Below are 27,675 nucleotides of genomic sequence, written 5' to 3' on the forward strand. Positions count from 1 at the left end.
GTAGAGGGATGACATCACATGATGATGATATATCCAATAATGATTAGTCAATAATATATCTCGTTTTAAGTTATATTATACAAAAAAAATTTTATGATTAAATTAATATTTAATATGAATAAATGATAAGAAAGTGGAAGCATCCAACATGGACCCAACTAATTGAGATCCATGTGTCAATTTTTTATGGCTAAAAGATGTTCATAGTATCGTCCAGTGATACAATTATTCATATATTTATTTTTCATAAAATTTATCTTAAATCTCGTCAAGAATGTCTTTCTATCTCAGAATTTTCATTCCCAATTATGAATATTCAAAGTGTTTTTATCCCCATAATACTCAGAAGTTGGTAATTATAAGATTTTTCATCATCGAGAAATCATTTCAAATTTGAATAATTTGTTAATCAAATAAGCTTGTTTACGAAGAAAAATCATGTTCTGTTCTTATTGATTGTTTATTATTCTTTGTTTATATATATATATACATAATATAATATAATATATCATATGTCTATATATATATATATATATATTTATTTATTTAAGTAAACATATTTCTAATTATGGACATCCAAAAGTGTATTTGTCATCCAACAAATAACAACGACACGTTATTGTTGTTTTTTTCTACTCAAGTTTTAGTATATTTTAATAAAATTTATACTAGTTTCAAACAACAAAAATCACTTACTTTTATCTATTTCAATAATTAGTTTTTATTTTTAGATTCAAGTAAAGTTAATGGCACACAAATTATTCGCATCTCTTATATCTGAATACCAATAGGAATCCAATTTTAATATTTGTTTTATATTAAGTTCATCTTAAATCCGACTGAAGAATATTGGAATACAATGCGAATACATAAAAAAGTATGTAGTCCAAGAGAATACGCCGTCAACTCAAAGCAATGCATGGTGTTTCCGCCCACTTCCGTTTTGGTTTCTTCCACCGCCATCGCGCTCCCTGGCTCGATCTTCTATAAATGGAGCCTCGTAGAAAACGGAGCCAGTTCGCGATGCCCTCCTCTTTTTGCCGTCGTAGTCTTTTATTAGTGGTGGTGTTTATCTTGTGCTCCCTCGAACCCTAATCTTGCCCTTTACCCCTTCGCCCGTGGTGCCGATGGATTCGATCGTCAAGAAGGAGATCGTCGTGGCTACGGAGCCGCTGGACGATTCCGTGATCGATCTGAGTAGCAGTGACAGCGATTGGGAGGCGGAGGGCGACGGGCCGGCCAAGCGGCTGAGGAAACCCGATGGGATGGGGGGCCCTCTCAAGAAGTCTCGGACTGTGGGAATTCTGCCCGCCGGCTTCCTCGACCCCCTCTCGCCCGAGGAACCGCTGCCGCTGCCGCTGCTGCTACCTCAGCCACCGCGTTCGCGGTCGCCGGTGGCATTGCTCCGGTGCAAGCAGTTCTGGAAGGCGGGGGACTTCGACGAGAGTTTGAACCCTAATCCGACGCCGCTCCCAGGTTGGTTTGTTTGATATTCTTGCTCTGTTTGTCTAACCCTAATTCGACACGGCTCACTTTTTGGCTTGTTTGATTTCCCTCTCTGCGTTGTTGATCATGCATGCTACAGCATCAGCAACAGCAAAATCTCTTTCTTTTCCTCCTAATGAAGTTATGATGCGCTAGTGTTTCTCGGATGGTCGTCACCAAGTTTTGGTTGCTAGAGATGCACAACTCACATTGCAACTTGAAGAGGCTAAGAATCGAGAAAGAAAAGATCATGGTTGTCATTTGTTGATATATTGTTGAAAGATTTGGTATGCCGCTGGATCCAATAAAGCGGAGAGATAACATTGATATTAAGATTGGGGTCAATGATGTCTGGCAAATGTCTGCTTCTCGATTGGAACAAGAAATTTCGCTCAATAAATCTTAAATACAATGGAACTTAAATCAATGGTTCGATCACTCAAAGAATTTCATAATGCAGTTCTTTAACGTAGATTCTTTTATAATTTTAGCAACATTAATCATCAAATTAGTACAAACTATGCCTGGATTTGTTGTTCCAATCAACACAATATTATTATGCTCAACATTTTCAGTCTCATCAAACGTGCCTTGCCATAATGTTCTTGAAGAAATGTAAGGTTGTAACTCTTTTTATTATTGTCTATCTTCAAAGCTAATTGCGTAGAATGTTCATTTACTGATTTTATAGAAATCAATATAGAGGTTGTTGTTCCCATGGCTCAATAGACTGGATGTCTTTCACGTATAGGAAGTTATCTAGACTTTTGTTTATTGACATTTGGCATTTGTCCGGTATGGTCTTTTTGTTTAAGCATACTCATGAATTTTGGATGTTCATTCTAATTAGGATACTTCTTAGTGCTTCTACCTTGTGCAGTTATATTTTTCATGTTTACCAATCATAAATCTCATCATCTTTCTTGAAGACATATATACGTTGATATACTGTTTGCAGTTTTACACTATGTATCTTTTGCATTTTCAACATTTAGATGATGCCTTGAGTAAGTTTAAGAAATTTTGACACCGAGAAAGCTTTTTTTATTTTTTTGTTTTTTTTAAAATTGCTTATCTACTCATGCGCCTTCAGTGTTTTTTCTTGTTATTCTTGCATAATTTTGCCACTTTGGATGTTGAAATATTCTATTGGTTTCATCTTCAGGGATGGATCATGTGCGAGTTCACCCTAAATTTTTGCATTCAAATGCCACAAGTCACAAGTGGGCACTTGGAGGTACTTGTGAAGCCATTGTCACATCTTTATTTGTTTGCCTTACTGATGAAAATACTTTCACATAGATAGTCGGAGTTCTGATAATTTGTATATTGATGGTCTCTTTGGTCACTTGATGAACAGCTTTGGCTGAGCTCTTGGACAATTCTTTGGATGAGGTAACCATTGTTATTTCCTCTGTGAGATACATCTTGATAATTTTTTTTATGTTGATTAAATTGTGATTCTACTTTTTAAGGTTTGCAATGGATCTACATTCGTGAATATTGATATGCTAATAAACAAGAAAAATGGAAGCAAAATGTTGTTGGTTGAAGGTATGTATTTTGTTTTCTCTTGATAAAGAAAAAGTGACATTTGTTTGCTTAACTTCCTTATCATTTTGTAATCTCTAACAAGTAATAGATAGAAAAAGCACTAATCTTAGGTCTAATATGTTAATTCATGTATTTGATATTATTTATTTTTTGTTAAATCATTAACTAGCTATCTTAAAGCTTGCCTTATCAAATTATCACTTTTCTCTCTTTACTAACAAAATGTTCTCCCTAGAAATCTTGAAAAGTATTTGTAAGTGTTGGATATGTTCCTCTAGAGTTTAGTTATGGACGACGATTTCATCCGTATAGACAATCATAGATTTATTTGGATACTGTTTAAACAATTGATGCATCTAAATATAGAATGTGGTCGGGGTGTTCGTTAAGCCAAAAAGGCATCACGAGGAATCAAATACACCAAACTTGGTTACACAGGTAGTTTTTACCAAGGTCTTCAATTTTGAATAATATCGCCCGTATCGGGTGATACATATCGGTCGGCCAACAGACCGATACACAGATCGCCCGCTACTAGGTGGTATTATATATATATATATATATATATATATATATATATATATATATATATATTATTGCCTCGATTTCGAGGTGACATCGCATATATTTTTTACTTGTATATATATTACTTATATTTATATATATTTATATATAAATAATTTTTTTACCTTATATATATATATATATATATATATATCGAGCAGTATATCGTTCAGTATATAGTACCGTACCATATCGAGTGAATCTCGAAACTCCGGTACGGTACGATATTTCAATACTTGGTTTTTACTTTCACCTTCAATAATTAACACCTACCGGCATCTCGAATGGTTGAATTTTAAGAAATACATTGCCTTGCATAGTTGATCAAACAAGTTCACAATAAGTGAGATTGAGTATTTGTTCTTTATCAATTTTTAGCATGCTAGTCTATAATTCTTATCTTGTTTCTTCTCGAAAAGAATTGGAGCTATAAAAGATGCATTAAAACTATGGGTAATATCTTTGTTGAGCGACTTATCTAGTTGCATTATAAACTCAACCAACTAAAGTGAGGATATGACGTAACGTCTTGTGGAGGCTTCACTCCGGCTCAGCTTAATGCAATGTTCCACGCCACTGTGTAGTGGCAAAGACTTTAACAATTATGGTGAACTTAGTGTTCTCAGGTATGAATTGAGTTCGTAGCTCATGCTTTAGATCCTCCCAAGTATTCACTCTGTAGTGCCTTGTTGGATCAAATCCCATCAGGTGTTTCACTCGAGATTTCAAGTACATGGATGTGATGTACACCTTTGTTTATTCAAAATTGTTGCCCTAAAGTAATGCTACATATTAAGTTTTTGAGTTCTTTTACATCTTTGGCATCTTTATAGCAATGTGGATCAAGGTTTGCCTTACCAGTTCATATTGGTATATCGGTGAGCTATCGATATGGTACATACCGAGGTGCATCGACGGTACAGTAAAATTATCAAAAATAGCTCCAAAAATACCTAAAAAGAGTTATATTGGGGTTTTTAAGTTAGAATTAAATATAAATTTAGTATATTTTAGTAAAAATAATCTAAATTAAGAGAAATAGTTATATCTTTTTTGGGCTTTGAGGAGTAGCTTTGTGGTATATTCTAGATCATTCTTTCGTTAATATTGAATTATTTATGAAGAAATGATTTGAGTTGTTAGATTATTTTTTAAAGAACTTAAATTTTAAGATTAAATTGAATCACGTAATCAATCGATGGATGTATCTGGTTCTACAATTAGAAAGAACGATGGGACTAAATGGGTGGTGGATCGGAGTACTTGATTTTATGTATATGTATATTAATTCGATACATTTGTTGAACCTAATCTTGAAAGTGATCTCATGATAATATTGATACATCGAATGTCACTAGTGCATTAATGTGGTGATGGTCGTAGTCTGATCATCGTGCATCACGTGTCTGAGGTGGCTCCTGAGGTAATAATGATCGTGGTATGTATTGGTGCAGAGCATGAAGAATATCAGAACTTTTACTTTTGTTATTGATCTACTGCTCTGTATTAAGATTGATCACTGTATTGTTGCCCGAAGAAGTATGACCAACTACTATCGTATTTTTATTGATCATAAGATTTTTCATAATATGACAATTGTGAATATGATGAGCTTTGCTCTGTGTTCACATCGTGTAGGTTTTGTCGCATATGCTCAAAATCATCTACCGTCTTCTCCTTTCACGTATAAACTTGAACGATACCTCGTCGAGTTCTATGATTTGAATCTTGGGTGTCATGTGTAAAATACTATTCCTCGGTCTATACACCACCCTTAAATTGTATAGACAAGGTTTATAACTCCTCGATGTCATCGCCATCATCGGTCGAGGCACTACTGTTCATGTTGTTGTAATGACTCTGGATTGAGTGGGTTGTTAAATGCAATTGAGAAGGTGTCTCGTCGCCCGACTCGATTCTTTTCAATGGTGTGGCTGATGTTACTGTCTTCCCCTTTGCCTTTGCCTTTGCACATTGGGCAAACGATTGGTTGTTTTTAGTTCCTCGAGCAGTCCGACCCGGTGTTGTCCAACTCAATGTTGTCCGACTCCTTCTGCCATGTACTAATCGAGGGTGATACTGCCATATTCTAATCGAGGGTGATCTTTCTCCAATTAGGGATGTGCTTCCACTTCTATTACCTAGGTGATAAATCGTGAAGGACGTGGAGGATCTCCCACCTCATCAAGTAGAGGATCCTCTTGGTTCTTCGCTACTTCGACCCACTTTAACATCAGCTTGGAATCTTCGTTGTAGATTTGGATGTCGATGGGATTAGTCTTTGTTTCCTCTGGCTTCTTGTCCAACTTGGAATCTTCGTCTATACGATAGTCTGTTGCGGATCTTTATGTGAATCAATGCGAACGTTGACTAATTGCGTTCGTAACCATTAGAAGTTATCGTCTGCGAAACTACACGGACGACAACCTTTCTTAAATTTGGTGCATCCTCTCCAAATTATAGCCACCACTCGTCTGTAAAAAGGTATAAATAGGATTTTATTAGCATAACAAATAATTAATGTCAAATATAAATTATAATCAATATATGTGTAACTTTTCTTCACTATGATCCATACTGTAACGAGACGATACAACTATAACGTTGCAGAATGAACCAATCGTTTCTTAAAATAATTGGTCCTCCATAATAGCATTGGTAGTGTTTGATAAGAGTTGATATATAACATTTCTTAGTGTCGATAATAAATCTAATCGTGTTCTAGGACTATATCGAAATTGAGTGGTCGGATTTAGATAATTCGTTGCAAGACAAATAATTTTGTTTGTAATTTTTTTTTAAATATTGAAAAATTATGAATGAGATTTTAATTAATATGTATTTACTTACATTATGGATGTCTTGGTCCATATGAACTTTGGTTCTACTATCGACGATTTGTAAGTATTGCACGACCTTAAAATCATCTTTGAATGTTATCTTGACCTCTTTTGCTGTTATTAGCATATGTTTAAGATAAGGCATTTGAGGATGCTTGTCTATATAGACTTTATGTAGGACAACGTAAAGCAAGGTTTGCGATTTTGAATCGTACCACCTGTATCGGGTGGTATGTACCAGTCGACTCATGAATCGGTACACGGGCGGTTTGCTCGATATATTGTTTCGTGTAGTAACGGTTGAAATTTCGATCATTATCGACCTGTTTGGGGTGGTATCGGCCTGGCTGCGACGAGGTTGAGGGAGAAGCGTCGAAGAAGGAAGAAGGAGAGGGCGTTCGAAGAAGAGGGAGAAACGGGAGAACCTTGGCGCGAACTTGTGATGTGGCCTAATTGCCTTTGAGGTGGTGGCTTCGGTCTGAGGTGACATTTATGCTATCAAAATTGTGGATGATGTGGCCTAACCACCTCTTGGGTGGTGGTTTGATCGCTTAGGTGGCATAATTGTTGTCGAAGTGGTGGTTGACATGAGGTAACCACCTTTGGGGTGGCAATTCAATTGTTGAGGTGGCATAACTGATGTGGAAGTCGATGATGTGGCAGACGATGCAGCCCCCAGTACAGCATTGAGGCCAATGCTACCACTTGCGCCTAAGTCCATGTGTCGACGTTGGGAGGTCATTTTTATCCTCTATCACCCTATTAAGCCCTGTGCCACTGATGGTTTCAGGTGTTGAGATGGCTGATGCTCTCTGTCGCATGGTTTCTTCCATTATCGGTGATTATAATCTATGGTTTGAACAAAATTAAAATTGAATATTGTAAGCAAAGGAAATATAAGTAGCATACTCTGTTATAAAATAAAAGGCTAGCTTGAAGTGATTTGTGGTGTAAATGGAGAAGATGGGCAGGTGGGCTTCATCAGCCATTAAGAGGAAAACAAGGGTTATGGAAAGTGGAACCAAAATAAACTTTATGTAGAGAATATCACACTATTGACCTTAGGAATTTATGGTAGTTCTAGAGAAGATATTCTTTGTTTCTAGCAAGCAACACTTCCCAATATATTAGCTAGTTTGTAATTTTTAGTTTCCAAGTTGAAGCGTGAGGTTTCAGGTATATGCTCGAGATAGTAATTGAGCTTTTAAATTTTAATGGGTTGTCATTTTCTTTATAACTTGCTATGGTAATGCTAACTCTGCAGTACGTTGTTGTTCTGTTAATCACACATTAATTGATGAAATCGCCGAATTTATGTTATTTTGCAGATAATGGTGGTGGGATGGACCCTGATAAAATGCGGCAATGCATGTCATTGGGGTATTCTGCCAAGTCCAAGATAGCAAACACTATTGGACAGTGTGAGTATCCACCATTAATAGGAAAAGGACACATTTACCTTTGATAAAAAAAAAACATTCTTTTATCTCCTTGGTAAATGAGGATCTTTTCTTTATTTACATTGTTTATTTGGTCTCCATAGATGGGAATGGCTTTAAAACCAGCACCATGCGACTTGGCGCAGATGTTATCGTGTTTTCTCGTAGTCATGGGATAGACGGAAGAAGGTTAGCATATTTTCTTAAATCTGCACCCACAATAAGCATATGCAGTAACATTGATGAACTCGTGTACTGTTTGGATATATGTGTAGAACAGATTCATACACACTTTTGTTGTACCTACATATGGGACAATTTATGTGCTTTTACCAGGTTTCTTGGTTGCTTTCTCAGTTCTGATTATGATACTCCTGCAAACTGTAAATTATATTGTCCTGGCTAGGAAATTTGTGTTATGATGTACTTATGGAAGGAATACTAATGTTATTTGTGCCTTGACACTTGAAATCTCAATACCCTAAGTTGAGAATGTGAACAAGATGGTTCTAAGATTCCATATGGTGGGTTTCTTTTTGTACGGAAACTTAAATTACCATATTGTTGGGTAATTTAAATTGCCCCAGTGGACACAAACATATTTAAGTGGTTCACAGGAATTATATTCTGGGATTGAAGATGAATTCAAAAAGTTCTAGATATATTATGGATGATTTGGCTGGTGCAAATAAATGTTTTAGGAAGAGAAAGTTTTGCCAAGTGCCATTGTAGAGTTGAACAATCAACTGATAATATTCTCTTCCATCAGGACAATAGGGAGAATTGAGCACATAAAATTCATTGTAGCTTCTTACCCTTTGGCGAAAAAGCTTTTACTGTAACTTGGGCTACAGAAGAAACGAAAAATTTATGAACAAAATTGCAGAAATAGAAGGAAAGAAATTTAAGAAATAAATGACAATAGAAAGAAGTCTGAGAGTGAGCAAAGGTGATTTCGTACATTTTAGGCTGAAGATGTTCATGAAACAATGAAAGGGAATATGTTCATCTTTTTCTCAAGTTGAGTTGATATAATGTTTATAGAGTTGGGGAGGTTGAAGAATATGGTTTTCATAGAACTAAACTGACATTGTTCAATTGGAGTGGAGCATTTGACCGTTATCTAGGACAATTACGAGGTTATCTGTGTTGGCTGGTTTGTTGGCGGTTCAAACAAAATATTTTAAAATTATAGAACTGGAGATGAGGATGTTGAGATGGATGTTTAGTTTTACATAAAGTATGACAAGAAATATATGTTTGTGGAAGAAATATTGAGATGGATTGTGCCAAATGTATGGTGAAATGAGGTCAGTCCTTTAAGGTGGCCTTGAACATTTAAGCTAATTCAATTTGTAATCGAGGTGTTGAAAGAGGTAGTGAAAATTTGGAGAAGACATGTTAGAAACAATAAAAAAAGATGCAATGGAATGTGGAACTCAGTGTCATAGTCCTCGATTGCAGAAGGATGGAGATGGTGCCTTGTTGTCAATGTAACACATGATATATCTATTTCAGTGACATTTACTTAATGATGATAGGTTGTAGTCGGCATTTAATGTATTTACATGACTCGTGGAGATCAATAGAATCCAGTATTAATTTTGCTTATTCATTGATGTGAAGCTTAATTGTCATGTTAGTTACGTAGGAATTAATTTCTTTCCTGTTGTATGACTGTTTATTATGTATGCATGTTGTTTATAAATATGGTGTAGAATATTTTATAAATATTTTTGTGAATAATCAAAAGATTTGGTAAATATGGCAATCTAATTATGTATGTATTTGTAAATGTGAGAAACACCTATTTAGTGTCAGCATTTTAGATACCTCTTGGACTGGCTTTCACCAAGTACCAGTTTGGGAATATATAACTTGATACTGGTACAATACCATTCATCTTTAAATTTTTTAATACTGTATTCGACATTGGTAATATCCCCAGTATGCTAGTACTATTCTGGTCCTATAGATTATCGAAACTGGTACCAGACTGAATGTAAATCCTTGTCTGGTGTCATTATTTTGGTATGATAATTGTGGTACATGGTGCTTCATTATATCTTTGTTTTTGTTTAACCTTTCCATTGCTGCCTCCAATGAGACTAACCTACCCTAACTTGGCATACAGGCCCACGCAGACCATTGGAATGCTGTCCTATACTTTTCTGAGGAACACTGGGAAAGAAGATATTGTAGTTCCAATGGTATATTTAATGATGTTATATAAACAATGATATTGTTTATGATATATGATTTTACCTACATCCCTTTGTTGATACTGATCTGTATGTCCATTGATGTTTAAAATAAATGTTCTGGACATAAATTTTCCTGCATACCGAATAGATTTTGTTTGTGTGATGTCAGCCTTTGTAGATTAAGAACATGTGCTAATGCCTTAATGATTTTCACTTAAATATTTCCAAAAGAATATTCACTACAATGGCAAATCTTCTACATGTATTGTTTTTTTCCTTTTTACACAATCCATTCTAAGGTTAGCAACAGATAGTTATCACTATGGGGATTATTGCAAGCCCTTCATGCATTTTTGAGAGAAGTTCATTAAAAGTTATACTCTTGTTTGCCTCAATGGTTAAATGATGCAATGTTAATACTGTAGATGAGATAATTTTTCATTTTGTAGCTGTTTCAAGAATCAGTTGACTTTGTATACTGATAAAGCAATGGACTATTCATCGATGAAGGCCTTAATCTCTTGTAGGGAGTATGAAGCATTAAATAAGTGAAATAGAGGATTAAAGGGATTCTTGTCTGATATGTAATGAGTCCTTTGTGCTTCTGTTTATGAAAAGTAAACAATAAAAGAGAACCCATATCAACTGAAGTCTGGGGAGAAATTCAAAATAGAGAAAAAGGTGAGGAACATACTTAAACAATAGATATCATTTTGGATTTCTGCTTACTGTTGTTGCAAAGTGAGTAGCTTGATATGAATTTATTTGGATAACACAATATTATTATGGCTATGCTATGTAGAAGAATGTGCTTGAGTTGAGATAAATCATTGATGACTTGGCCTTGTTTTGATTATTTTGTTATTGAGAGCCTACTTTATCACATAATGTTATTTTCTGATGTCTTAATATTGTCCCATGGTGTGTTGGGCTTTCTGACAAATGAGATGCCATGGGATAAATCCAATGTCTGTACTTTTTTTTATCCAAGATATATTTTAGGCTTCCTTTTCAAATTAACTCATTCTAGGTTTCTTTTGCAGCTTGATTATGAGAAAGAAAAAGTCTGGAGTAAGATGTTGAGATCATCCTTAGCTGATTGGAATACAAATTTAGAGACCATCATCCAATGGTCTCCATATTCTAGTGAAGCAGATCTTCTTCAGCAGGTAAGATATACTTTTAGGGTGCCTGGACATGCATGGTTGACAATAAATAGTTTTCCTGTCAATAAACTACACCATTCATGGTTATTCTAATAATTTAATTGTATTACAATTGTTTGCTTCAGTATTGTCTTCTAATTGTTTCATGTTAGTTCTTTAAAAGCTTTGTTGATTCTTCTATGGAGCTCTTTATTTGGAGTTTGCTTTATCAGTGATATTTTGGTTGCATGAGGCTTGATGATGATTCACTTTTCTGCAACCCTTTGTTTGTATGTGGTATGTTTGAACGTCTTTGACTTTACATGGTGAATTTACAGGGCACTTAATACATTGTTTTGGACTTAACTACAACAGTTTGTGACAGGCTAACTTAAAGACTTACTTTGAAACTGTAATTTAACTGCATGGTTCTTAGTGGTTTCCACTTGTGAACACACTCAAAACGCACCTTTTATATTCGAAGTATATATTATGTCAAGCATAAAAGATCAGTGAAACTTACTGTTGGTCTATGTTAACCATTTTGTGATTCTAGAAACCATCCAAAAGACGCTAGAACTTTCAAATCAAAACTATGACTAAATTACTTTCTCAACCCATTTTCTATCAAAAAATAAGTATGACTCATACAAGTATTTGTATCCTCAAATTGACAGCTAAAACAATGATGAAAAATTTAGATCTCATTGTGTTCTCTTAATCATGGAGCAGCTAATTTTTTTCCTGGTCTGGCAACGATCTAATCAGATATAACTTCCTAACTATCTTTTTGATCTTTATATATTTCTACCTTATAATTTGAAATAGAATATTATTTGTTATGATGGATATCCGGTATGATGTATGCCAGAGAAATTATTTTCTCAAAAATTATAGAGGTTATCGATAAATTATTTGCCATATAATAGCTGTTCAAATTGAAGAATTAATAGTATATAAAATATTTGATGACATTACTTGCAATATTGTCATCGAGTTATGTTTCTAACTATAATGACGTGCGTTCCATACCTGAATGATGACCATGGTTGAAGTTGCTAAAAACAAGTTATGCTACCTCGACATAGTTGGTCAAAGAGAAAATATATTATTAGTTTTCTTTTAATCACAACCTCTCAAGATGTATCATTTGATGGCATTTATCATACGATGACAATTTTATATTGTCGGCAGAATGTTCATGTAACATTATTAAGAAATGCCAACTTACTGTTTTTTACCACTTTGGTGCTGTGGTTTTTGCCGATGTATATATGTCATTCTGGCCTAATTTTTGTTCAAGGTCTTCATTTCTTGCTTTGAATTGCCAACATTTGAGAAACTTTTGTTGGAAAAATAATTAGGTTAGTCATCTATCCTTGTGTTATATTGTTGAATATATTTCTTTTTGGAAGATTGATCATTGTTGCATCTGCCAGTTTGTATTTTACTAGTTCTTATCCTTAACAACTATGTTTCACAAAAACAGTGTACTTGTCTTTTCTATACCATATCCATATACTTCATTATTATGATGTTTCAGTTCAGTTCTGTTAAAGATCAAGGGACTCGAATAGTCATATACAATTTGTGGGAGGATGACCAAGGAGAGTTGGAGCTTGATTTTGATGCTGATGAACATGTAAGTTCAAACTATAAACTCTCCTGTCATCTCTCTCTATACATCGGAACATGTTCTGTTGTTGGTACAAGTGCTTTCAAGAGTTAGTTATCCGAACAAGTCATTGTTGCCTATATTTAGAATTGTGCACTGAATTTGAGTATTTATGATGGCAGGACATTCAAGTTAGAGGTGTTAATCGTGATGAGAAGAAGATTGAAATGGCTATGAAGTTTCCAAACTCCAGGCATTTTTTAACATATCGACACTCATTAAGGGTATTTCATGTGTTTCGATGTTTTTCATTTTTTGTGCTAAAAATGGAATCAGCTCTTAATATAATATATATAAACAAGCTCTGTTAATTTGTAAAGCTATCGGTTGTTTGACAATTGTGAGATTGTTGAAGTCATCTCAGCTGGAGACCATGGACAAAGAGAGCATGAGATGATTGTTGGAAAGATGCTTGTTTTTTTTGCAGGATTGTATGGTAATATGTTTGAGAGGAATGTCCTTTTTTCCAAAAGCTTCACTGGGCAGTGATAACCTTGATATGGGCGGTGATAACCTTGATATGGGCGGTGATAACCTTGAATAGTTTAGTTTTCCATTTTTCTTGCATGGTCGGGTGACCCTGGAGCTTAACAACAACAAAAAACTGAACGAAAACTTTTATCATCATTATAATCATTTGACCTTTCTTGTTGATGAAAGAGAATGACCTGTCCATATGCTCTTTGCTTCTCTTCTTTGTTTGAAATTTTTTCACAATCTAGAATCCTTTGTCTGTATGATGCATGCAGCATGTGCTATTGGTGGTAGCTATAGCACTGAGTTTTGTAGTATACTAGAATAGGAAACCTAATTATTAGAAATTTTTTGAATCAAGATACATAAACTAGTTCATTACATTATAGTTTGTAAAAAAATAACTGTAGCTGAAAAGAAACACTAATATTATGTTCCCAAATATGTATTTTACAGCATTATTTCAAAATATGCTAGAATCTATTTTTTATTTTGTTCGTGAAGCTGTTCTTACGTATTAATCGACTGCTACTTTGCGGCTGCTACATTTTATTGTTGTAGCTTTCTTCACTTCATTTTGTGCTGCTGTTCATTGGAATCCAAGTGTCTAGAGCAAAATATTGAAGGGTCAACTTAAAACTCTGGAATGATTCTTAACCATATAAAAATTTTGCGGTTCTTCTGTTGTGTCACATGAATGTACTTATATTTAAGTATATGGAAGTCTTTTTGGATTGGCTTGTATGTTAAAGGCCACAAATCATTGAATATGTGTTTGTCTGTTGGCTAATTCCATTTGGAGTTTGTGTTTTATTAGGAGTGAGATTGCAATAATTTGTTACATTTTTTTCGTTGTTGTGATTATCATGGACATCATGTGGATGACAAATATCTAGAAAGACATCATGTGGATGACAAATATCCAGAAAATATTTTTTTCTGGTAACATTCCCAAATTTGGTTTGAATTTGGTGAATATAACTTAGTTGTTAGTGATATGTTCTTCTAACTGAGCTTGCATGTTTACTCATTTTTGGTAAAATAATTATCGAGTCATATGCATATTGAACATATCAGTTCCTATTTTTAGGATTTTTTGCATTTAAATATGTTTTGGACTTTAACTCTTAATAAATGTTGTTTCTTGTCGTTTGTCCTTTTCTCAACTTGCATGTAATGTTGATGTTTATTGGTTTTTATCATACACAATTGGTGCAACATGGACCCATTTCTTCAACCAATTTGGAACTGCTTCCTGTCAAGCTTAGTGGTTTTATGTACAAGAAATCTTTTCAAGCATTACATTTTTAACTTTATACATTACTGAAATGAACATTCTGCTTCACTAAAAGTGGTTTGCATAATTATTCTGTGATTTTAGGTGCAGAATTGGTGTATTGACATCTCTTTGCATTTCTGAATGTTGTTCTATTCTAAGTGTCTCATCCTAGATTGCCTAAGATTCAAAATTTTAGTTTCTTCATGGTTTATGACATATTAAGGTGGATTAATATATCTTCTTAATGTTTTAGTTCTTTGTAACTTTGGCAAATGAATTACAAATTAAGTCTGTGCAATGGATTGGCTTGGCTGGTACAAATAAACAATTCAGTGTTGGGGATCATGGTGTATTGGTCACTTTCAAGTCCTCAATCTGTATCAAGGAGTTTTCTAGAAGATTAACCTGTATAATAAGTTGCATCTGACAAGGTCAGCTCAAATATGGTCAAGTCTTGGTAGGTCCAAACTCATCTAAGGCTTTAAGAAATGTAAAATTGGTTGTTCATTGCTAAGTTGATAAGGTGATCTGAAGATATTGTTGCATGAATGTTACTAGTTTAATCATGGTGTCTACAATTTAAGTTTTATGGTGATTGTCTAAGTTAAGGTTTCAAATACCATTTAGGCTTAGTTTGCATTGATTGATATTTTCTGGTTTGAACAAGGACCACAGTGGACATATAGCTGGGTGCTAATCAATATTTAATTATTATTTTCATTGATACAAGGTGATACAGGTTGTATACTACCTGGTATTTTGATACTGTACAGACTAGTATTGGATCAAAATATTAAACCTTTGTCTCAATAAAGTTATGGGTTGTTTTATTTTGTTCTTAATGGCTATGAGGATAATGAGTGTCTGCAGCAGTACAATGATGATAATTGAATTATGATGATAGTAATCAGCAGTAGTTGTTTTACTCAAGAACTGTACAGACTAGTATTGTATCGAAATATTAAACCTTGGTCTCGATATAGTTATGGATTGTTTTATTTTGTTCTTAATATCTATGGGGATACTTGCATACACTTTGAGAGCACCACCTAATGGAAAAAAATGAGTGTCGGCAGCAACACAATGGTGAAAATTGCATTATGATGTTATAAATCAGCACTAGCTGTTTTACTCGAAAACTGCTGTGCTTCTTCATTCAGATATCCGACTGCTATTTTATGTGAAAAAATTTCTTATTTCTACATAGTAGTTGTATGTGAACCCCTTATTATCCATTATTGTATGTAGTTTGTTGTCGACAGTTATGGTGATGTTAATTCCATTCTTCACAGATCTTTTGACCAATTATCTAGTATGTACAACTGTTTTAATAGTTTATCTTATGTGGTATTTGGTTGGTTAGTCTTTGCATTTTAACAGTCTTCCTATATGAAATTTAATCTGATTATGATTAACTTTCCTTTGTATGTAGAGTTATGCCTCAATTCTGTATCTTAGGCTTCCAAATGTCTTCAGAATGATATTGCGTGGCAAAGAGATTGAACACCACAATATTGTGAATGATATGATGCTAAAACAAGAGGTCACATATAAGCCTCAATCAGTTGCTGAAGGTGTTCCTAAAGATCCTAATGTAAATTTCTCGTTTGCTTTATTCTATTGACTTTACGGCCTTTTTTCCTTATAACTTTGACTTTTTTTTTTGCATTTGCTAGACATTAGACATTAATTTTACTGGTACTTTGGATTAGATGGTTGCAGTTGTGACTATTGGCTTTGTAAAGGACGCAAAAGATCATATTGATGTTCAGGGGTTCAATGTTTATCACAAGAATCGGCTAATAAAGGTGCTTCTCATTCTACTCTCCCACAGTTTTCATTTTTTACACCTGCAGCCTTGTAGTTCTATGAATTTCTTTTCCGTTGTATTGTTTTGCTATGATTTATGGATTATTCTCTGTTTGACACTTGGGTTCCCTGAAAAATAAGAAATGGTTGAATTTAAAATCAAACCTATGAACTATCATTTCATCTTCGCTATGGGATACCGACCATATTGCCTAGTACATTATGGTTCCACTAGTTTCTTGGTCTTCCTGGATAACAACCAAATGAAGATATAAGATGTGTTATAAACTTTGGGTCTTATTACTGGAATAAAAAATTATGTTGACAGAGTAAATTCTCTCTGAAGAAAATTGAGGAGAAAAGGTTGTATGTGATGGTTGTCCTGTTATTAGACCAAAAATAAATCACAACAAGTTTAACTTGTTCCAGTAAAAAATGCATGAAAGATGAATATGATGCTGGAAATGCTCTTAGAAATTAAGTGACAATAGATGAAAGTGTATGTCCATCATTGAACTTTTTTATACATTTTATTATGATATTCAGGTAACGGCATTAGTTATTAAATTCTGTATGGATATGTTAATTGTTATTCAATTTTAAAATCAACTTGATGACCTTAGAAGAAAAAAGAAGGGGGAGCGAAGGAGATGGAGGAAGAGCTTATAAAAAAAGACCATGATTTTGATGATGAAATAGAGGAGATACTACCATCTATTGATATTTGTTACACACTTTCAGTATGCCACCATTGTTGCAACCACCACCATTTAACATAGAGAAAAGAATATAAAGAGAGAAACAGGATGATAGAGACTAGCTCTTAGCCTCTTAAAAAAATAAAGTCATAATGGAGAAGAAAGATGGCTTGGTTTTAATAACTGATTTCAAATCTCATGGATGCATTTCAGGTTTGATTTCGTAATATGTACTTGCATTCCCCAAAACCTGTTGGAAGTTGGGACATTGACTTATTTCATTGTTGTGACTTCACTTGCATGGTAATTGGAGGAGCTTCTATGTCTTCACTGCTTTTGAAATTGCAAGTGGATAAAGTTATCGGCCTTTTTTAATGACATATCTATAGTTGTAATTGAATATATCATACTTATTAATGTTTTATTCAATTTATTATCTTTTATAGTTCAATTTGGTTTTCGGAAGTTAGATATCTTATGAAATATGAAGGTAAAAGAATTTTTATGCATATAACAATTTTATTTTCTCAAATTTATTATATGTATACCTTAATTTTTCTTTCTTTGATGATTTTTTTTATAATTGCTTATTTGAATTCTTAATTTGCCTGACCCTTCTGACTCGATCTTACCGATTTTACTGATCTCAACCATGTCGTCTCTAGTTAACCTGGATTTTGTCATCAATCTTGCAAATTATGAATTAAATTATGAATATTTTTTGACAGTTGAAGTTGGTTGTTGTTTATAAGTTGATTCTAGTTCATTAGCCCATTCTAGGCATTATAATATGTGTTTTCACATACCAATAGGGGCATGCCTTGCCTTGATTTGCTCTCTTTTGTTCCTATGATTCATGAATTACTATCACAATAACTTGCATATGGAACTGAGAGAATTGTACAAGCAGATATGATCATCCAGAAGAATATATGCATATCAGTGATAGGGTTGGAAGTGTGGAAACAGTTATCTGAAGTTTCACTTTTCTTTCTTTCTTTCTTTTTGGTGCAAGCTTACATGAAGTTTCACTTTGACCACATTTTTCGTGTTATCTTCCTTCACTACAATCATTATAGTGCTGCCACTTGGTTTGTTTTAATGTCGTTTGATAAGTTTATGTCATTGATGTAATTTACGAATCATTCATGTTGCACTGCCTTTGCAATTTTAATTGCTTCTAGAGATAGTAATCAATAATTTGTATCCTTTTTATGCTACATAGCCAATGATTCTGACTAAAAAAAAGCACTTTGGTTGATGTGCATGATTACAGGCAAACTTCAGCTTTATATTCCTGTTACTGTAACTTTCACCAGAATGTTCTTTTCACAATCACAAGATGATCTATATCATGATCGGAGCATCAAACTTTTTTACTTAGGATATGAGCCACAATTTACGATTGTCTAATTAGCGTCGTTCTCAATATGTTTTAGCCTTTCTGGAGAGTATGGAGTGCTGCTGGTAGTGATGGGCGTGGAGTTATAGGTACTTCCTTCAGTTACCCTTTTTTTTTTTTTTCTCTTTTCTTCAATTGTTCCCCTGAACCAAATGTTTTCCTGCAGGTGTATTAGAGGCAAATTTTATTGAACCAGCACATGATAAGCAGGACTTTGAACGCACAACTATTCTTTCCAGACTTGAAGCAAGACTTGTTCAGATGCAGAAAACATACTGGTTAGTCTACTTAATTGAGTTTTTACAAATAATGTGGTCGGAGTTCTTTTTAAATTCTTATGGAGGCTTCTCAACTTTTTTGGCCCCATTGGTGACCACAATTATATGCCACAAGCGTTGCATAATGTTGTCACTGATTGCAATGTTTCTCTGACATCTTACTTGTGTTGCATTCAGGTCTAATAATTGTCATAGGATTGGCTATGCTCCCAGGGTGAACAAGAAAACTATTGAGCAAGACGATAAAGGTAATGAAAGCATCTTTATTAAGAGAACGATCATTTAATTGATGATTATGGTTCTCCCATTCTGCATATTAATTCAGTTCTCTCACTATATGCAAAGTAATACTTCAACTTGGTACCAGAATTCATGCTGTTTAGCATTATATCATCTGATTGCCGATCTTCTTTGACAGAGAGTTCTCCCGAAGCACCAGCTCATCAATTATCTCGGCATTCGCTGAAGTTTACTTCTCCAAGCAGCGGAACCCATGCCAGCAAGTCTAGTGCTCCAGATAAAGTTGGATATAAGTACTTGCCAAGTTCAAGTGGTAAAACAGGAAAGGCCAGTGCCTCAGCCTTTGTCTTGGGTAAATCTGGGAATCAGAAAAGTGGAAGTTTGGCCTCCTCCATGGACTGTGGAGTAAAAAGTGCTATGAAAGTTGGAAAGAACATAAGAGCTCAATCTAGGTCCAGTGGAATCCATGCTGTTGATGATGAGAGTGATTCTGAGACTGAGTGCACAGCTTCAGTTAAAAGAACACATGATTCAAATATTCCCAAGGCCATTTTCAGTTCAAGAACCTCTGATAAAATTGTTGCTCCTCCAACGTTGTCTCCACCTCCTTATTCTGCCCATAATGGAGCTCAAGGAGATCATACAACAAATGGAGTTGCAGGAATCGAGCGAGTTGCTACTAGATCACAAGGAAAGGTAAATATGGATCGATATTGAACTGATTGCCTTCTACAATTTACATAGTTAAGATTTTTTTAGATTTCACCCTATATTCCAAGTTCAGTAGCTATAAGAAGAGATGTTATCTTTGTATGTATTATACTAGATACATCTCTAAAAGTGATGTTATCGTCCATACTGCAATAGACTTCAATTCCTAGTCAAATAGAGGATTTTTTAGCCCCACCTGACATTATGATGCAAAACTAAGGACTGATGATCTCTCTGCCCAAATTAAGGAATCAGCTAAATTTGTTAAGGTTCAGACTGGGATCGGTCATTCCCATCAAAATTTACATCCATGTTATGTTTTTGCTAGTCTTGGTTTCTTCAGGGTTTTGATAGATCTTGATTTCTCAAGGGTTTTGACTTTAGTTGCAGTTGATTTGTTCAGTTGATCCATTTCAAACCATGGTCTGGCAATTCCTATCTCATCAAGTTACTTTGAGAGATCCCTGCACCATCATTGAAATTTTACTTGCACAAAAAGCTTCTTACACCTGGATTGTATATGTAAAAATCTGCCAGGTTTTATGTAGCATGTAATGCAGACCAGTTTAAGAAAATCTGTTTGTACTCATATCATTTATGCACAATTATTTGGTTCTTAGTAGTGTGTTAGATCATTTATGTTTCAGCATAGTTACAAAACATGTCAAAAGTTACATAAATTACAAAGGCAAAAATGCCCTTATTACTAACAAAGATTCCTTGCACTAGATTCTTGATCACAAATAATATAAGCTAAAAATTACTGAATTGGAGCCATTTAATCTTGAAAAGTTTTCATATCTTCTTGAGAACTTAGTTGGTAGTTACTATTTTCATAGAGTTCAGGCCTTCGAGACTAGTTGTTGGAATTGATTGTCTATTTAACCATCCTTCCTAAGAAGCTAGCAAATAATCTTCCCACTTGTGTACTTCAGTTTATCCAAATGATGTGTATTTCAAGATTCACCTTATCAGTCCATATCGATATACCGATAAGTTATCGGGGCGGTACGTATCGAGGCGTACCAACATACCATGCGTTGGTACAACCAAAATCATCAAAAATAGCTCAAAAAATACCTAAAAATTAGAAAAAAAAAGATTATGGTTTTTAAGTAGGAAATAAATATAAATTTAGTATAATTTTAGCAAAAATAATTTAAATTGGGAAAGAATAGTGACACACTTTTTTGGACTTTGAGGAATAGTTTTGTGGTATGTTTTGGATCATCTTTCCATTAATATTGTATTATCTACAAGAAAATGATTTAAATTGCTAGATTATTTTTTTAAACAATTTATATTTTATGATTCAAATGAATTAAGTAATCACTCAATATATATACTTGGTTTTATCATCAAAAAGAACGACGGGACTCCACGGGCGGTGGATTGGAGTCCTTGATCCTATGTATCTGTATATCAATTTGATATGTTTGTCAGACTCAATCCTGAAATTGATCTTACGACATAGTATACTGATACATCGTATGCTATTGGTGCATCAATACGGTGATGGTTGTAGTCTGATCGTCGTGGATCTCATTTGTTCGAGGCAACTATCGAGGCAAGGACGAATGTGACATGTATTGGTGCGGAGCATGGTGAATGTAAAATGTTCTACTTTCGCTATCGATCTACTACTTCGTATCGTAAGATCGTTCATCGTACTGTTGCTCAGAGAAGTATGACCAACTATTACTGTACTATTATTGGCCATAAGATTCTTCATAATATGATGGTTATGAATACGATCAGTATCACTTTGTATCTACGTCGTATAGGCTTTGTCGCATCTGTTTAAAATCATCCACTGCCTTCCCCTTGTATAAATTTAACCAGTCTCTCGTCGAGCTCCATGATCTGAATCTTGAGTGGTATGTGTAAAATATTGCTCCTCGGTCCAGGCACCATCCTTAAATTGTGTGGACGGGACCATTGACGCTTCGACGTCGTTGCCGTTATCAATCAAGACACTGTTATCCATATTGTTGTCATGTCTCTAGATCAAGCGGGTTGTTGAATGCGATTGCAAAGGTGTCTCGTCGCCAAACTCAATTCTTTCCAACAGTGCAACTGATGTTACTGTCTTCTCCTTTCCCTTTACCTTACATTGGGCGGACGACTGTGACAATTTGGTATCTAGTTCTTCTCGATTAGAGTGTTCTTCCTCTTAATCCTCCCAAATTAACCTCCCAATTTTGATCCAATCCACAAATTGCAACTTTGTTGAGTTTAAGAGAGAAAATGTGAGAATGAGAGAGAGATGCTAGTGATTGAGAGAGTGAAATAAATTGAAAGAGGGGAGAGAAAAGGATGTAAAAACCATTTCTTATGGTTCAAACGGTTAATTCGATCGTTTGAAATAGGGCAATCTCAGCCCTTGATCGATAATGGTCAAAATTTGATCTTTATCGATCGGTACATGTCAATAACAGTCGGATTCGATTGTTATCGCTCAGTACAAACCCTGTATTGCTCGATATGGGGTCATGTAATGATATCATCTGTAGAGGGCAGTCTGTGTACCTATCCCTTGTTGGATCGGTACGTACTGTCCGTACCAGACAGTACAGGTCGGCATGGCGAACTTTGGTGTATTTGACTCCCTCCCCTTCATGATTTAAGATGGGAAGTATTAAAGAAAATAATTATTGAAAGTTATTGAATTAGGTAAACAGACCTTTATAAACTTAAGTGTAAAGTTTATTTGGCCCAAGGACCTCCAAATTTTTAGACCAGATCAAATGAATATTTAAATGTTATCACTTCATGTCATTTTAAGAGCAATCTATAGCTGAAGATGAATTCTTTTAATTCTCATGATTTTTGGCAATCATGTAAGAAAACCTTTTTTCTCTGATCAAAATCTATGTATACGAGGAGCTGCCCTCTGGTTCCAACATGTACAGTTGTGAAATTATAGTTTATTAAATGTCATTATTTTTTTTTTCTGGTTGTAATTTATCAAACTTCATTGGTTCTAGTACCCATAATTATATCCACCATTTAATGTTGTGGGCCTTTTCCTACCAAAAATGTTGATCAGGAACCAAGAAACTAACCCAACATTTGCACAAAATGATACTTCCCACTGGCAGAATAAGCACTAATTTGTCTGACTATGCACACTTTATTTTCCTTTCTAACTACCTCTAGTATGATAAATTTTCATGTGAAATTGCTCCTAATACATAGCCTCATAAAGGACCATTGTACTTCAATCTGTTTTTCAGGCATCCAAAATTATCTCTGGTGAAAATGGTCCCAGTGCTGAGGACTCTGCCAATATCAAGCAGTTGAAAGATGAAAATGAAGAATTAAAGAAACGGTGTAGTAGAACATCAATTCATTACCAGACACGAATACTTTCTGTTGTCTCAAATGAGTTTCTGATTGTTGTGTGACACTGACAGAATCATAAATATGGAGGAATCAACAACTAAGGAATTGCAGTATGAGAGGGATCGTAATAAATCTTTACTTGAGCAAGTAAGTACAATCCATCCATATGTTTCTTATGTTTGGGTCACTTGCATACATGCATTGCTAAATTGCAACGTGTTCAAAGTATCATTAGGGTATATATCAAATTACTGCTAGTCATGCTCAGCTGGGTATCTTCCTTTGTTTTTTGGAAATGCTCGGACATACATTTCAATTGGCTGATATGGATGAGGAAATGCAAGCTATAGACTTAGGAAAATATTTTTGGATACAACAGGGACCCAAAGGCCAACTTAGGCAGCATGCGATATGCAATGCTTGACCAATGTGTTCCTTGACCAAACCTTCTCACCAAGCTATAGTTTTAGAGCTCAGTTTGTATGTCAGTTGAGTGGATTTGCTGTGCGAGAGAGAGAGAGAGAGAGAGAGAGCTAGGATGAGCCGTAAGGATCAATAGTTTAGATGTGCTATATATAGTATACATGTGTCAGCTTATCTCATTTCAATTACATGGGAACTTGGGTTGGATCAAGTTTCTCAATCCCTTGTTACATGTCTGACATAACTTCAGGTTGTGCAAAGATCGTTGAACTTGAATATCTTTTTCCATTTGCCCGTGTTTCCTCTTACTTTACCAATCCAACATAAATTCAGCTCAGGTAAACATCATCGAACCTGAATATCTTTTTCTAGTTGTCCCTATGTTCTCCAACTATCTCTCTCACTGTGAATCATTTGCCCAAATCAAATTGGCCACTAAAAAAAAAAAGGCTACCATATCTTTTCTTGGCAACCTCCCTCTTCTGCAAATCATTTGTCCTCCTTTTGTTTTTTTGCGATGGCTACCTATTTGGTCTATTACAAAGAGAAGATCAAAAGAACTTTATATTTTAATCAATTAAAGTGTTTATTTGTTTATTGTTGTACTAGCCTGCACTATAATCTCAGAACAGAACAAATCGTTGTAGTAGGTATCCTATAATTTTAGCATTCTAACCTTCTTTGAATTCTAACTAGCCCCGCATCTAAATTACTACAAGCAAGAGATTATTGAGGATGTTGAGTAGAAGTCTTGTTGCAGATTTTGATAAAAACTCCGTTGTTTAAGCGATTTTGACCATTGCAATATCTAATTGTTAACATTCATGTTTCTCCAAGAGAGAACAGCATAAATGAAGAAGGCAAGGCCTTTTGTTGCTTGCTAACACCTTTGTGGTCACATTGTTGAAACAGCATAACCTCCAGTTGTGATATCATTGAACTCGTATTTGCTGTTTCAATAAATGAAGAAGGCAAGGATTTTTAGATCGTTATTTGTTACCTTTAAAAGAAAAGACATGGTAGATCTGCCTTTGTATTTGCTGTTTCTACATAATAGTGGTATGGCTTTGAAGTGCACAAATTTTTTGTTTCTTTGATTTACTGACCATCAATTCAAATTTGTTTGCACAAAGAATTATGTTTCCATGTTTTGTCTGGATGGATTATTGGATTTATATTTTCTCCTATAGTATTTGACAGATTAGTGCAAGTTAGATGAATAGATACTGATGTACATACATGGTTGCATAAATATATATTATATACATATGACGATATGTGTTTAGGACCTTTGTGTCCATATCTGTGTCCATCTGCATGATGTTACTAATATTCAAGTCTCATGCAAGTTTGAAGTTCAGATCTCATTGTTTTTGTTTGATTCAAGGAAATCTTTTGGAATGCAGATCAGTATACTTGTCAAGGGTTCTGATATTCATGGGGAATTAATATGAGACACTCATGCAACATGTTTCGTTAACGAAATACAATTCTACATTATGCAATATAATCTGCACATCCATGTACTTATAAGATGCTTGGAATGACGATCATAAATATATATCTTAAGTCAAATGAGTATGACCATGTTATATGGTTTACCTTGTGTACTTGTAGAACAAAAATGTCCATTTGTATTTGTTAATATTGATCATTGTTTTAGCTTAAATGTTAAATATTGTCAATTATATTCTCAAATGTGTTTCTTTTTTCAATTTTGCACCAGCTTGAAGCAGCGCAGAAAAGTTTGGAGGAGGCAAACAAAGAACAAGAGGCTTTGATTGACATATTCTCAGAAGAAAGGAGCCGGAGGGACAAAGAAGAAGAGAATTTGAGGAAGAAACTGAAGGTGAGAAACTTGAACCTCTCACCAAGGTAGAAAAGGCTTGAAATACCTTATTATTCTCATGTCCTAACAAAATTTTCCTTTTCTGGTGCATAGTAAGCATTTGACTGTGAAACTAGTTGATTTTATTTGTTGCCTTTCTATTTTCTCTCTTGTGAAGGATGCCTCTCGCACTATACAAGAGTTGTTGGAGAAGTTGGCCAAGCGCCAAAATGATCTCAAATCATAGGGACTAGAGCAAACTGAATAGACCTCATTTTTGTCTGGTGACCATGTTTATATACCTTAAAAAGAACAAATATCATGTCACTGCTTGTTCAATTACCACAGTACTAAAATTTTGAAGAAAGCATCATTACTGGCTAAAGCACCAAGAAAGCGATGAACTACATTTTGTACTTTATCGTCCTATAGAACCCATCTTGTCAGAAGTCTTTCATATTCTGAGATTATGAAGGGGGATTAGTTGACTTTTACTATGTAAAGGTAAATATTCCTAGTGTGGGTTCAAATGTACAGTTTATCTCTGAGATAAGGTTTTGCATTAGTTACTTGTAGCTGGCATTTGTTTCATTTTTGATAATGAACAAGTGTTTCTAGTGATTTAAATTAGAAAATTATTTTTCTTTTCTTTCTTTTCAATTTTTTTTCTCCTGGTGATTCTGAATAAAATAGTTCTTCGTAGGCTATGGATTCTGATGGTCCTAATCTGATGGTCTTTATGCTCTCTGATATGGATTCTGATGCTATTTTGCTGTGGAATTCCCTTTAATAATATCGCAAGTGCAAGTGATCTGTTGCAACATCAAATTTTTGCCGAGGCGGGGATTACTGTTTGCGCAATGTACAGTAATCCTTGGTCAAAAAAGTTTTACAAGTACACAATGAAAAGAAAGCAAAGTGATAGCCAATTCGGTTACAATTTTTTTAAATCAGAATTGAATCGTCGAAGGATTGGTTGGTTTAGAATGGTGTTCCGGCGGTTTGGTCTTGAATTGTTAATTCTTGTACTATTTTTAAACAAAAAATAATATAAAACACAAAAAAATCATAGTTTTCTTTCTTAAATTTTTAAAAATGGATACAATTTTCTTTTAAAAAAAACTGATATAAAAATATTAAAATAATAAAACTTTTTCTTGCTTTCGGTGTTGGATGTTTGGATCGTTTATTTGGTTGATATATCCAAAATGAGTAGTTATCTTGGTGGTCGATCTCGATCAAGTTTCATTCGTTAAAGGCTTTCTCCGATGCTTTTGTTGATATCGGAGGTGTTGTTAGCATTTACTTTGCAATCATTATCAAAATTAAAAATATTATTATATATCGTGTCTATTATTCAAGAATGAAAAATTCTATACCTGTAATGTTGTTATCAAGCTCGAAAAAAGTAGTAAGACATATACCAAACAAAAAAAGTTATTAGATATATATTAAACTCAAAGTTTGAGCCTGATAATACCTTTGGTTTTTCATCTTTATAATAATAATTTTGTCCCCTTCTAATGTTAAACTCAAAAAAAGTCTTCTAATGTTGTTGACATAAATAAACAAACTTGTCTAGCATTATTTATAACAAAAGTGCAAAATAGTTTTTATACTCCAAAATATTCTTTAAGAAATTCATAGGTATATTTCAATCGGGTAGGAAGATTATTTGAAAATCTTTTAAAGTCTTTTATCATTTAATTTATAAAATCTAGGCCCCACTCTTTCTTACTTGTTAATGACTTTATAAGAAAGAAATTACTTGCTTAACTAGAGAGAAAAGTAAGTTTCAAGAAATCATAAATCTTTTTGTACACATAATTTTAAAATACGACGAGAACACTTAACATAAATAAATAAATAAATAAATAAATAATATATATATATATATATATATATATATATATATATATATATATATATATATATATATATATATATATATATATATCCAAAATAATCGTTATACGAATGTTGAGAGGGGCAAATTGGTCATTTAAATCAGGCACTAGATCATTGGGTCAACAACTAACGGCTTGAATCGGAATCGAAACCATCGGTTTCGATTTTCCGAGCCTGAGAATTAGAATTGAATTGCCCAAAGATGATATTAGTTTCCATCCGATTCGATTTCAGTTTGAACCAAACCTTGATTAGGGCTAATGATTATTATTACACACGCCAAAAATGCAGGATTCTTACTACAAATGCTATTTCTCATCCCATCTCTCTCTCTCTCTCTGTGACCCATAACAGCCCATCTCTTAAATAATATT

General features: G+C 34.2%; 1 protein-coding gene across 2 annotated transcripts; it reads left to right on the forward strand.

Annotated features, from left to right (window-relative positions):
* The first annotated feature begins 908 nt into the window (after positions 1-908).
* LOC135627948 (protein MICRORCHIDIA 7-like) lies at positions 909-25,968 on the forward strand. Of its 2 annotated transcripts, none has more exons than XM_065134416.1 (20): positions 909-1,476; positions 2,651-2,722; positions 2,846-2,880; positions 2,961-3,039; positions 7,772-7,864; positions 7,987-8,071; positions 10,017-10,092; positions 11,130-11,255; positions 12,775-12,873; positions 13,029-13,130; positions 16,092-16,253; positions 16,372-16,467; positions 18,606-18,657; positions 18,735-18,846; positions 19,024-19,094; positions 19,265-19,782; positions 23,034-23,128; positions 23,214-23,289; positions 25,292-25,440; positions 25,572-25,968. In XM_065134416.1, the coding sequence occupies exons 1-20, from the start codon at positions 1,128-1,130 to the stop codon at positions 25,645-25,647; spliced, it is 2,523 nt and encodes an 840-aa protein (XP_064990488.1). In that variant the 5' UTR covers positions 909-1,127; the 3' UTR covers positions 25,648-25,968. The 2 variants fall into 2 exon arrangements, with proteins under 2 accessions (XP_064990488.1, XP_064990489.1); XM_065134417.1 differs by having other exon boundaries at positions 25,292-25,414.
* Positions 25,969-27,675: the final 1,707 nt, after the last annotated feature.

Source organism: Musa acuminata, chromosome BXJ2-11 (genome assembly GCF_036884655.1).
Source record: "Musa acuminata AAA Group cultivar baxijiao chromosome BXJ2-11, Cavendish_Baxijiao_AAA, whole genome shotgun sequence".
In the NCBI taxonomy this organism is placed as follows: Eukaryota; Viridiplantae; Streptophyta; class Magnoliopsida; order Zingiberales; family Musaceae; genus Musa; species Musa acuminata.

What these genes read in the sequence shown, in the direction of transcription:
- LOC135627948 (XM_065134416.1), top strand. Translation starts at nt 1,128, where the DNA reads ATGGATTCGATCGTCAAGAAGGAGATCGTCGTGGCTACGGAGCCGCTG. An exon ending in TAATCCGACGCCGCTCCCAG is followed by an intron (nt 1,477 to 2,650) that starts GTTGGTTTGTTT and finishes TTTCATCTTCAG; the next exon opens with GGATGGATCATGTGCGAGTT. An exon ending in ATAAATCTTTACTTGAGCAA is followed by an intron (nt 23,290 to 25,291) that starts GTAAGTACAATC and finishes ATTTTGCACCAG; the next exon opens with CTTGAAGCAGCGCAGAAAAG.